This window comes from Sesamum indicum, linkage group LG3, assembly GCF_000512975.1.
Source record: "Sesamum indicum cultivar Zhongzhi No. 13 linkage group LG3, S_indicum_v1.0, whole genome shotgun sequence".
In the NCBI taxonomy this organism is placed as follows: Eukaryota; Viridiplantae; Streptophyta; class Magnoliopsida; order Lamiales; family Pedaliaceae; genus Sesamum; species Sesamum indicum.
In genome coordinates, this window is record NC_026147.1 from 24,044,891 (window position 1) to 24,056,740 (window position 11,850).

The 11,850-nt window shown below is 35.7% G+C and overlaps 3 protein-coding genes across 5 annotated transcripts; 2 read left to right on the plus strand and 1 right to left on the minus strand.

Moving 5' to 3' along the window:
- LOC105159409 (uncharacterized protein C57A10.07) lies at nucleotides 641-3,340 on the plus strand. 2 transcript variants are annotated; one of them, XM_011076463.2, is made up of 4 exons: nucleotides 641-911; nucleotides 1,033-1,714; nucleotides 2,434-2,558; nucleotides 2,841-3,340. In XM_011076463.2, the coding sequence occupies exons 2-4, from the start codon at nucleotides 1,126-1,128 to the stop codon at nucleotides 3,156-3,158; spliced, it is 1,032 nt and encodes a 343-aa protein (XP_011074765.1). In that variant the 5' UTR covers nucleotides 641-911; nucleotides 1,033-1,125; the 3' UTR covers nucleotides 3,159-3,340. The 2 variants fall into 2 exon arrangements, with proteins under 2 accessions (XP_011074765.1, XP_011074766.1); XM_011076464.2 differs by having other exon boundaries at nucleotides 1,177-1,714.
- On the minus strand, nucleotides 3,872-8,585 carry LOC105159410 (protein LAZ1 homolog 1). Of its 2 annotated transcripts, XM_011076466.2 has the most exons (9): nucleotides 8,320-8,585; nucleotides 7,515-8,054; nucleotides 7,242-7,298; nucleotides 6,578-6,686; nucleotides 5,790-5,974; nucleotides 5,620-5,708; nucleotides 5,155-5,410; nucleotides 4,714-4,959; nucleotides 3,872-4,616 (listed from the first exon to the last, which is right to left on the minus strand). In XM_011076466.2, exons 2-9 carry the CDS (start codon nucleotides 7,728-7,730, stop codon nucleotides 4,323-4,325), a joined length of 1,452 nt encoding a protein of 483 aa, XP_011074768.1. In that variant the 5' UTR covers nucleotides 7,731-8,054; nucleotides 8,320-8,585; the 3' UTR covers nucleotides 3,872-4,322. The 2 variants fall into 2 exon arrangements, with proteins under 2 accessions (XP_011074768.1, XP_011074769.1); XM_011076467.2 differs by lacking the exons at nucleotides 7,515-8,054; nucleotides 8,320-8,585 and having other exon boundaries at nucleotides 7,111-7,245.
- Nucleotides 9,756-11,087, plus strand: LOC105159601. Its single transcript, XM_011076715.2, has 3 exons — nucleotides 9,756-10,025; nucleotides 10,140-10,338; nucleotides 10,516-11,087. Exons 1-3 carry the CDS (start codon nucleotides 9,822-9,824, stop codon nucleotides 10,932-10,934), a joined length of 822 nt encoding a protein of 273 aa, XP_011075017.2. The 5' UTR covers nucleotides 9,756-9,821; the 3' UTR covers nucleotides 10,935-11,087.

An 11,850-nucleotide genomic window follows, 5' to 3' on the forward strand; every position in this document is an offset into this window, starting at 1 on the left:
CAATGTAAAATAAATAAAAATATATTGAACTATGTCTACTTACATACATAAATATTCTTAATGTTTTACATACTATGTCTGTAATATTCTTAATGTTTTAGACATTCATCATCACAACATTCAGCAAATTATCTTATTTTCTTTATATTATGGTGTGGTCAATTAAAATATTCTTTAATTTGGATTAAATAGTTACTTAATTAAAGATTAAAAAGTCTGAGATTTTTTTTAATAGAAAAGTTAATTATAATATCAGATCAACATCAATAAATTGAACAATATATCTATTCAGTTAATAAATTTATATTAAGTGAAATAAATAAGTACAAATCTGATTAGACTCGAATTCATAATCTTAAAATTATTTATTGGACATTAGCATAATTATTAAGGTAAAACATCGTTGTGTTGGAGATATATAGTACAAAAATGCTCAAAAAGCAGAGAGAAGAAATTTAGTAAATTTCTCAATTGGTGTTAAGTTTGTGGAATTGGGCCATTTCAGACCCAGCAGAATTTGATTTCAAAATGGGGCCGCCTACGCTACCCGAATTCCCCAAGTCTGAATTTAATAAATACATAAATAAATTTTAATCTTTTTGAAATATAATGTAATTAAATAGTTGACTGAAATCGGAAGTGGGGCGGGGCAGGGGCAGGGGCAGATCCAAACAAAAGCACAAGGTATTTGCATTTGAAGGGATCGTCCTCACTCATGGTGATTTGCTGCACTTCATCCTCCACCATTTTCATTTGGAACTCAATGATTTAGGGCTAGCTTTTCTTGAATATCCAATTCTGCATCCGAGATCGAAGCTAATTTTCCATATAGTATCATTTGCGCGCGCATCGTAATGCTAATTAATTCGGATTTCAATGCAGTGTTTCGCTTTCTTTGAGTCAATTCTCAGGTGGGCTTGCTTCAAATCACATTTTTTTTAGGTTGAATAAATATGGTGATTTCTTGAAATTCTCCTCTTCTTGATCGTCTGTTCAAGTTCTTGATCTTTTGTTCTCATTCTCCTTGTAAAGGGCTTTCTTCAAATTCTTGCGAGTTTGAGATTCTATGGTGGCATTGTGTTCTTTCTTCATTTGCTGTAATTCTTCAGTTGGATTCTGTAATCTATGAGGACAAACTACACATTCGAGTCTACTAACAGTCCAAAGTCATTCCAGGCCTATCCAAGGGGCGATTTTGACTTGGAATCTGGAATTGCTAAAAAGGCCCGGAAGCCGAAAAATAGTGCTTCGAGAATGATAAAGTCAATAGGCAATAGGTTCAATCACTATTATAAACTTCACCCTCTTGTGCTCATCTTGGTTTGCTTGTCAATTGGGATTACAGTCCTCATTGTATTATCAATCTCAGAGGGCCAGTTCAAGATGATGCCTACTTATAGAAAATTGGATGGAAATGTGGATAGTTATCCCTTCGCTAGATTTAGAAATCTTGTAATGGTAGCGGGGCATTCGGTTTATACTAGCAGTAGTTGTGAGAAGGTTGATAAGGAGGATTCGTGGTATTTGGAACCATATCAGAAGCATCCAGGCCAAGCTGCGACTTTTGTTACACATATACACAAGGGAGTCGAGATTGCAGCCAATGATGATGAGGCATTGCTCTTGTTTAGTGGGGGTGAGACACGGAAGGATGCTGGTCCGCGAAGTGAAGCTCAGAGTTATTGGATCGTGGCCGAGTCCAAACAATGGTTTGGTGAGTGAGTTATAGTTTCATTTGTTGCTTTGTTTCGTGTCTGATTGGGTCCTTAAATTTGATGGAAATTAATTAGTGGCTGAAAGTTTATAGCATTCTAATCTTTGAAGATAGTAAAGAAGGATGGGATGCTAGTACACGAGATCGAATGATTTTAAAGGCCCATTATATTTTTATTTGGATATGTTTTGACTTTTTAAATAAGATCATGTGAGCTCAGAAATTTTGAGCTCTGTTGGATGGCTGGATCATCAAAAGAAGCCTTTTGAGTTAAGGTTAAATCGAGATGCTCTGAACCACAAAGAAAACAGTCAATTTGCACCCTTAACTCATTAAATCACTTTATAGATGCCTCCTGGATGTTTCTGCACATTGTTTGCAATGTCTTTTGAGGTACTTGACCATATAATGTTGCTTAACTCCACCTTTGATTTCAATAATGTTGGTTGCTAAGTCGAAGAGAGTTGTGTTATTTAAACTCGAATCCTGATGTTGCAAATGACTATCCAAGACTTCAATTTTTTCTCTCCCTTTGGATGTTGTTTGGTACTGGCTCTGTTTTCACTAAAGGATCCATCACATTTTCTGTGACTCTGTCATCTTGGTTGCTTGATCAGATGACTAGATCACTAGTGAAGAAACATAATTTGATGTTGGAGTTTTGAAATTATCTTCTAATCATGCATCTAATAGTTATATTCTTATCGTCTATTGCCAAGGCGAGCGAGACAGTGTGAGGAGTAGAGCACTGACTGAAGAACATGCTAGAGACAGCTTTGAGAATCTTCTCTTCAGTGTGTGTCGCTTCCGAGAGCTCACTGGCGCATATCCACAAAACATAACTGTAAGTTGACATATGTTTTCTGTTCGTTACAAAGTTCAAAAGCTGAAGTTGGTTTAGCAATAGTAATTACTTTGTAAAAGAATTGAATTTAAAGACTGGTATTGACATATAGAGTTCAGTTGGGCCTCAATGCTTTGTGTTCTGCACCTAATCATCTGTGCCCAGCAAATCTGCAGAAACAATTCTCTTTTCGGTGTCTTTTTAGGCCTTCGTGCTCATGTTCTTGTTATTTTGACAACTTCTGTGGTACCAATCCCCACTCTGTTTTAACTTGTTATTCAGGTTGTTGGTTATGACTTTAAGGAGGAAAGGTTTGTCCATCTGCACCGCTCGGCCATTAGGTTTCCTGAGTCCAGGTTCTTCTATTCGGGCACGTCATCTACCCAGAATTCAAGGGAAGCAGCACTGAAAGGTGAAGCTCTAGTGAGAACTCAATTTCAAGAAGATCCATATGGTTGTATGGGTTCATTGTGGCGCAAAAGACTTGGTCGTGATCCTTTCCATAGGTCAATCCCTTATCCTAATGGATGTCCAGAAATTGAAGGTTTGTTCAGATACTGTGGAACTGTCCCATATCCAGGCTTCCTACCTTGGGCTTAGTAACATCATTTCTTAAAAGTTTTGAGTTATAGATTATAGGTGAAATTCATACAGCATACACTCTCTCCACTTGTAATTGTATTGTAGAAAAATAACCAACAGCAATAACATGTTGGCTAAAGAAGTTTTTCACTCTGTGGGCACTTTTTGGGAATTTGGCCAATGAATCACTTTGTTACAAAGAATTCATTCTTGATATGTCCGCAAATTGTCCGAAACCTTTCTATTGTCTGCCGCAACACTTCTGCAACACCTTCACAATCTTGGAGTGTTATCATAGAACTGCTCCAAAAATTAAAAGAAAAGAAAGAAAAACACCTGCCAGAAAAAATATTACAACTAAAAATCAAGGATACACAACACACATGATCCAAGACCAAGCGCCTCAAAAGCAAAACAATGCACAAGAAAAGGGGAAAAAACACCAAGAAACCATCACACCAAATTGTCATCCTCAGAAGCATTAAGCTATTGTTCGATTTACATCATGGTTTGAACTTTCTTCACTAGAAAGATCACCACCATTTGCTTCATCAAAATATTATGTTCTAATCTTGAATCAAATAATTCCTCAGCGTTTCTCCCCAAAATCCTGAAAGCCATAAAAGTAGGGTCAAGAATCTCACTATAATTGAATAATATCATATCCTTTTATTATTTACTCAAGGTCCGAACTTAATACTCGCGGAGCTACACGACCATAAGGAAGCTCGTCAGATCAAACGGGAGGACTTGCATTTGAGACATTTTAAATTGTTAATTATCAGATATCCATAAACAATTTAAATTTGAAAACAATTACATTAGAGACCACAAAATTGTATATACATATATGCTTAAAATTCAAGAATTGTCATGGTCCTCGTATCAGTCACTCAAATTCTGCACCATTTGTATACTTCCCCTTTCAGGGGCAACCTCTTCTCCAATGTCTTTGAAGTAATGGCACCTTGAAAACAATGCCTTATCACTGTTAGATATCTAATATTTACTTAGGAGATACAGCATGCATCTTCCTGCACAGTGATGCCTAACCAAAATGGTATATATTCCAACTGCCTTTAAATGCCCGTAAAACCGGGGGGGGGCCATCAGACATAATGTTCTAGTGCAGTCAGGCAATAACCACTTGTGTTCACTTTCTGGGGCAGATAAAAGGATGCCTTATCTGTACTTCAACCGAGATGATGATGCCTTAAATTTGTGATGAGGTCTCTTCCCATCGGACAAACCACTGTCGCTAACACTTCCTTCAATAAGGTCATCATGCACATCAGAGAATTCTTTTGTTCGCGAGTTCAAGGGGACAAGATGGCTATCATCCTTGGAATTCCTTTTACGCTCCTCATATTGTTTCATGTTTTCAGATATCTGATGGAAAGTCTTATTGATTCTTGCAAACCCTCTTTCAACTGGTTCTACAACATGCGAAACTGTGAACTTCATGTCATCAACAATCTAGGAACACATCACAGAGCCACAGTTATTGCAAGAAAAAGGGTCATGAGCAGAAAAAACTTGTACAGTATAGCAAAATTAGGAAGGATTATCTTACAATTTCACCACTTCCAATGACCACATCACGGACGCTTTGGTGTAGTTTAGGCCGTTTCTCTCTATCTTCATGCTGAGAATAGCGAGATCTGGTAGATCTTTCACAATCTTGAACCTCTTCAGGATCTGGTGGGCTTCCTAAGGATGCATAATCTGCCATCACAGCAACGTTTCTTACACATCTCTCTCCACGTTTGTAAGGTACAGCTGGGAAAACGTAAAGATGTACCACAGCAGCAACACCCATCTGAATCACAAGACTAAACTTGAGAAGCTAGCTAGGAAAAAGATCCTGAATTTAGTGAAAGGGGCTACTGACTTTAAAAGATATATTGGTAAGAGAAGTTCCATTACTAAAAAGTGACAGGCAATTTTGTCACCAAGAGAGAGAGAGAGCACATATTGTGAGGCGCAGATAACTTAAACTAATGAATACACACACCTCAATACATATGATATAGTCTTGTATCCGTGTTTTCAGAGCCAGTGCCAATGACCCCTGTAAGGCTCCAAAAGAGAAAAGAAAGGCTACAACAACACCTTGCCACCATGTCAGGAATACAATCGACTTAAATGTCAAAAACTTGGCCAAAGGTTTAATTGGCGCCAACTTATTCTTGGTAACAGAATAGAACTGCACAAGGCAATATAAGGCCCAAGTCTGGCTGAAATTCAGTACAACGGCCAAATATGGATAACTGCAAGCACAGTAGAAGCTTTAAGATCATAAAGAAATTTTGAACTCTTCTCAATTACATAGAAGAATGCTTAACTGAAGTGATGCTAGTAAAAATTAAAATACAACCAAAGATTAAAGTCAGGAGGGAGAACTAGTTGTTGTAAAACCAGAAATAGCAAATAAGAAGGGAATTATCAATTGACCCAGAAGTAGAAAGTAGTAACTTACGCATATCGCCACTCAAACTTTCCTTCACCATAAACACCCAAAAATTCAAAAAGCATCGCCAATAATGCACATATCATCTTCAATATCATCTGCACATATAGGCACTTACATTAGAGTGACATGCGTAGAGATAGCAAAACATGACTATTCTCTTGAAATGGAGTACATACATATTGAACAATCCCAATTTTCACAGCTTGGTAGAAGTCAGAGCCAAGCTTCCAATCCCTTAGAAAGCAATTCAATGGAAAAGGATGTTCAACAACTCCATAAGCATAAGCTTCATCTAAAAGAGGTACGCTAGAGGTGGCCAAGCTCTGACTTTCCATAAATTCAATGGTATTTTCCTCCCCACCTGCAAGACATCATATGCTTGCCAGACTTAATATATTGCTTCTGTTCTTGAAACCAATTGACAGATAGCTACGAAAAGACAAACCTCAAGTTCGGGCGGGACTCAACAAAAACCAAAGTATAAAAGTTATCTTGTGGCATTATTATCATAGAATAATAATTCGAGCACTGGATTTCACTAAGACTCTAATACTAGCACAAGCATACGTATGAACAAGGCAAACCAAATACTAACTGCTCTTCATACATACATTTCGTAGGTACACAAAAGAAATATAAATAAATAATAAAGAGTTAAATGATATATTTTATAAGCATTGTCAGATCAAACCCTATAGCTTATAAATACTTTAGCCATCAACTGCACAGATAAACCATTTCTAGAGTATCCTTACTACTAAAAAACAATAACTAATTTGAAACACAATTGTCCAGCATAAACAAGAGTCAATTAGTTTGTATTAGAATACTCAACAAGATAAAAAGGTAAACATGCCAAGGAGTATATGAAAAGGTCTCTACAAAACCAACTTCAAGATTTAAACACACACACACACACAAGAAAATGATAATATCAGAGGACAAGTTTTATTAGTAGACATACCTAAGCAGGCGATGAGATATCTCTCAAAGCAATATAAAGCAAATGCTTCATAACAATCTCGTACAATTTCACAGTTGAAGGCAGCATCAGAATTTAATAACGATAAGAACTGTCATTAAAGAAAGCACATCAATAAGAAATTGTATACATCCTGGTTGGAGAAGATAAATCTAAATACTGCAAAATATCAAGACTACAGGCAAAAAGACTGCAAAGGTTTATGATGGAATGATTCCAAGAATCCAAGACGCCCACAGTTTTTAATCTCCAATGCCGTCTGGTGACAAAAGCAGTATCCTCAATTATTAAACAAGTTTCTTATTGAGGAGTATGGTAAAGAACTCAGGGAAAAGTTGAACCAATATAATCACATCTAATTAATGAAGTTATCTCAAAATATGCCATATAAGGTAAGTTAAACAAGAATCTCTGTGATATGACGAATAAACATCCAGATTTTTCATTACAAAACAATAAAAGACTGTTCATAATGCAAAAAGTGGACAGGGATAAAAGACGTCACGCAAAAATACCCATTTGTATCCATCCATTCAACTGCCTCAAATATTTTTGCTTAACAGAGAGATCTCATATCATGAATTGTCATTAAGCTTTAACGTTGAAAGCCAACTGCAAACATAAGCCCTTGACCAGTTATCATTACCGATTCCACTGCATAAACAGGTACCATTAGAATGAGCGCAATCAAGAATTTCTGCTCCTGGAAAATGGGAGAAGGCATACCATTAAGACTGAAAAAACAAGAAATATAAATAAATGAATGTAATTAATGAAGAGACTAGGGGAGTGTTTGCACATATTCAAGAAAACATTGGTCGATGCAGCAAACAAAATGGACCACACAAGCTCACCAGAAATAGATAATCAAACAACAAAAAAATAGAAACAAAACTCAAAAGCAAACACCAAGACTAACCTCTGGCTGATTGTACGCAGCTAAATGCTCAAAAATAAGGTACATGGAAAGAATAAGAGCCACTGCCACAAAAACAGCTGCACTTGTAACCACCCAGCTGTAGAGTGATGAAGTCCCGGCATTCAGATTGGCAGACCAAAATCTTTCCAGTCTGTTAGTTGATTCACCCAAAGTGGCAAGACATGGCAACAAAACTAAAATCCCTTTCCACCCCATTTAGAGCAAGCTCCTCAACACATCAACAAAAGTTCCGTTCCATCAATATAGACCCTAAATAACTGCTACACAACCGAACATAACCTGCTAACTAGTTCATTTAGCCTACAAGAAACACACTTTCCTCCAAAAAATTAGCCGATTGACAAAACCAGCTCAGAAGAACACCGCAGCAGCATCCACAGCATCCAAGTTAACTTGTTTCACCACATAACCATCAACAGCGAAACACGATAACTGATTTCCATGTACAGAACATTTATTGCACCATCAAAATATTGAGTGCAATATTTTACCCTAATTCACCGGTTCCCAGTTCACAATCTGCACCAAAAAGAAGGGCGGAAAAAGACAAGAAAAGGGGAAAAATATCAGAACATGCCAAAAGATGAGCATTCCATCTTTACCAGTAGAACTATTTCATTCATCCAACAACAAATAGTTAATAAGCAAATTACACTAGAAACATAGACCAACTAGTACATAATAAACGAGTAGAAACAGAGATTATAAAACCCTAACACAAACTACCGCACATTAATTCCAAAAGGCAAAAGCAATGTATAAAGTTTTCAGGTCAGATTTGAACCTCTTTCCCGAGCCAATTTTTACCCCACAAAAACCGACGGAAAAAACCCGCCAACTACGAACTGAGTTTCCTTCACTCCTCTTTCTACACAGATTGATAGAACTGCCTAGAATTTAAAAATCGCTATGGAGATTATAAAATCACTCGCGAATCTCAAGTACTGTGTGTGTATATATATGCATGTATCTATCGACCTTTGCTTCGACGGTTGGGAACCTGGACGAAACCAAGGTACTAATATTACGGGCGTTAAATCACAGGCGACTTGCGTGGCAGGTCTTTTGAATAGGGTGTGACGCCTGGCTTGGTAGAAAGCGCTGTCGTTTTAACCTTTCTACATTCTTTTACCTGCTGTTAATGTTCCTCCAGTTGAAATCAAATAGCGGTGTCTCGTGGTTACAGAAGAACCAGTATTTGCTAGAGAAGTACTGCACGAACCGCAGGCATTGAAAGTCAAATTGACTGGGTAAAAATGGCAAATAGCCGCTTTTGGAGGGGAAAAAATGAAATTAATTTCAGAATTAGCTATCATAGAGAGTAATCATTTTGGGACTAAAAAGTAGATGTGAATTTTCATCTAAAGCAAATATGTGATGATCTACTATACTTTTCCGTAAATGTTTATGTATCACTGTTAAAGTATATATGAAAAATATTATTTTATATGTATATTCAAATAATAAAAAATTCATCATTATGTAACACAATATATATAGATAAATAAATACCTCTAGCAACAAATCAATAATTTCATAAAATATTAACAGTTGCGCTTGTAATTATAAACACTCACTATACTTTGTAATAATATATAAGGCAGACAAGTTTCTTTGGTTGCAAACGGGAAGTTTAAGCAACTTAATAATTACAAGCAATAAGGTCTCTTTTTTTAGTAGCGATGCGTCTTTTTAAAATAAGATCATAAAATTCATACGAAACTAAAATAGGTGATACTTTGTATAAAGAGCAACAATCGAGTCACGAACCTCATCAATATATAATTCAAGTATTAGACAAATATAATATAATATAATATGTGTAATTAATGATTAGATATCGTGTGAATATTTTTGGGTAGTGGAAATATATATCTATGTGAATAATATGGTGACAGGAATAAAAAAAAATGAATTTCGAGCTTCACCAACTTCACACGCTCATTTCTTCAATTGGAGAGAAGACCATAAAAGTCTTGAGACAGAGAGAGAGTATATATAGGTCATATGATTCTATTTCGTCATGTAATTATTGATCATCTCTCATGATAAATGCATGAATCATTCTGTGTTGTGCCAAAGGAAGAGAGAAATTTTAGTCCACATATGATCTTGAAACTTCTTTCACATCCCATTAATTAATTAATTATATGTATGTTCTAATCATGGATTCTTTCCTGGAAACATTCGTCAGATGTATACTTAATAATTTTAGTTGGCCAGGTTTTTATTTATTTATATTATTAAATAGAGAAATCAAAGGCTCAATTAAATGTATATATATATATGTGCAGTGTATATATTGTGTTAAGCTTGATCAAGCAAGAAAACAAGATGAGTATGTCAGAAGATGAAAAGCTTTCCCAAATGATCAAAGACTATATGGAATTAGGTTCAACAATAACAGATTCTTGCTTTTTACCACCTCCCTCACAACTCCCTCTTCAACTTCATCATCATCATCATCATTCCATATATTTCTCTTTACAAGTAAGTACCTCATAACAATTATTCATTTCTCTTTTTGCTTTTTATCATATATATGTATGGTTTTATTATCTCTTGTGTCTTGATCATATACACATATATCACATGTGTGTGCAGGAAATCATGGAGGAAACCCCAGAAGCTGAAGCTGAGGTTTATGGCAAAATCTTGCTGTACTTGAAAGATATGGAATATTCTATGGACAAAGCCATGAGCAAGCTCAAGAAACATTGGATTCTTTTGAGGCTGGAAATGGATAACTATGAAGCCCATCTCTGCAAAACATCTTGGTCTACTCCTTTCCCCACTCCTTCAGGTACCGCTTCATTTCTCTCTATTTTCCCTCATTTCTACAGTTTCTTAGCGAAATTAAATGCGAATTTGTACAGCATCCCCATGCCCCAATTTCTTGAATTATGCTGGGTGAAAACCCTTCAGTTTTTATGAAATCATATGTGAATCATGGGTTGATTAATGTTTGTTGTGTTTCCAGTTTTCCAATTCAAAGGTGATTATGAGTATGTCGATGTGATGATGAGGGAGAAGATGAATGGGTGCAAAGAGGATAGGCTGATAGTGGACATAGACTTCAGGACACAGTTTGAACTGGCAAGGCCAACACCAGACTATCAAGAACTCACAAATGCACTTCCATTGGTGTTTGTGGGGACTGAGGAGAAGCTGGAGAAGTTGATCCCCTTGATCTGCTCAGCAGCGAAACAGTCACTTAGAGAGAGGGGACTACACATTCCTCCATGGAGAAAGGCCAGTTACATGCACTCCAAATGGCTCTCTCCCAACTGCAAAAGGGTTTCTATTTCAGAACTGAACCTCTCAACATATGTCCCCAAAATCGGAAATGCCTGTTTTCTTGATTTTCTTCAATTTCAGCAACTGCCCACATACATATAATTGTTCTTATATCTATATATGGTTTTCTTTTGTAATGTTATGTATATTCTTTACTCTTTCTTTTGTTCTTGTATTAGCCATTTTGGTCAGAATGTTGGCTATGAGATAAGTTAAGTTGACTTTTGTATGAACTTAAATCAAATTGTGTTAATTTTCTTCTTCAGTTCTAGCTGCTTCCAATTTACCGACTTTTAGCTACGGGTGGTAGGGGTTTAATAATTTTACTCAATTTTTAAAATAATCCCAAAATTAAAAAAATTCATTACATTTAATCATATACTTTTACATAATTTCCAAAATAATCTCAAAATTTCTCTAGTCCCAGAAATTTTGTAAAAGCAAAGAAATTTTCTCTATTTTAAGACCGTTTTGAAAACCTCGTAAAATAGAATAAATACGACTCTCTAGGATAAGTCTTAATTAAGTACTAAAACATGGAACCTATATTTTCCTTATTTTATTTCTGATTGCTGAACTCAAATTTTAGGACCAAAATTCAATAATTCGAGATGAAAGTATAATCACACGTGAATATATATATATATATATATTGCATTAATCATTTTACATAAATAACCTTAAACTCTTCCACTTTAATTCTCTCCTTAAATTCTTCCACGTTTAAGGAGAGAATTAATTAGTTGACTCTCTTGTTAGAGAATGTGCAATACGTCGAAAGCTGTCAGGTAGTGTACAAGCAAAAGTTGTTGGTAGGGTTTCACTTTGGACTTTTTTTGTGGTACATATAATTAATTAGCAGAGATATATAGTTCCAAGTTTTAGGGTTGAATTAATTAATTAATTAACTAGCTTATTGAGATTGTAAAACTTCTGTTCGTCAAACAAAGCGTTTTTTTTTTAGTGAAGCAATTCCGTATTAAATTATTAATTAAGATGAAGAATAAGGTTTTTTTCC

Coding starts and splice junctions, on each gene's coding strand:
- LOC105159409 (XM_011076463.2), top strand. CDS start 1,126: ATGAGGACAAACTACACATTCGAGTCTACTAACAGTCCAAAGTCATTC. Junction 1,715..2,433: donor CGAGTCCAAACAATGGTTTG/GTGAGTGAGTTA, acceptor TCTATTGCCAAG/GCGAGCGAGACAGTGTGAGG. Junction 2,559..2,840: donor CATATCCACAAAACATAACT/GTAAGTTGACAT, acceptor CTTGTTATTCAG/GTTGTTGGTTATGACTTTAA.
- LOC105159410 (XM_011076466.2), bottom strand. CDS start 7,730: ATGGGGTGGAAAGGGATTTTAGTTTTGTTGCCATGTCTTGCCACTTTG. Junction 7,299..7,514: donor CTGCGTACAATCAGCCAGAG/GTTAGTCTTGGT, acceptor CCCATTTTCCAG/GAGCAGAAATTCTTGATTGC. Junction 6,687..7,241: donor CTGTTTATGCAGTGGAATCG/GTAATGATAACT, acceptor CTTTAATGACAG/TTCTTATCGTTATTAAATTC.
- LOC105159601 (XM_011076715.2), top strand. CDS start 9,822: ATGTGCAGTGTATATATTGTGTTAAGCTTGATCAAGCAAGAAAACAAG. Junction 10,026..10,139: donor CCATATATTTCTCTTTACAA/GTAAGTACCTCA, acceptor ATGTGTGTGCAG/GAAATCATGGAGGAAACCCC. Junction 10,339..10,515: donor TCCTTTCCCCACTCCTTCAG/GTACCGCTTCAT, acceptor TTGTGTTTCCAG/TTTTCCAATTCAAAGGTGAT.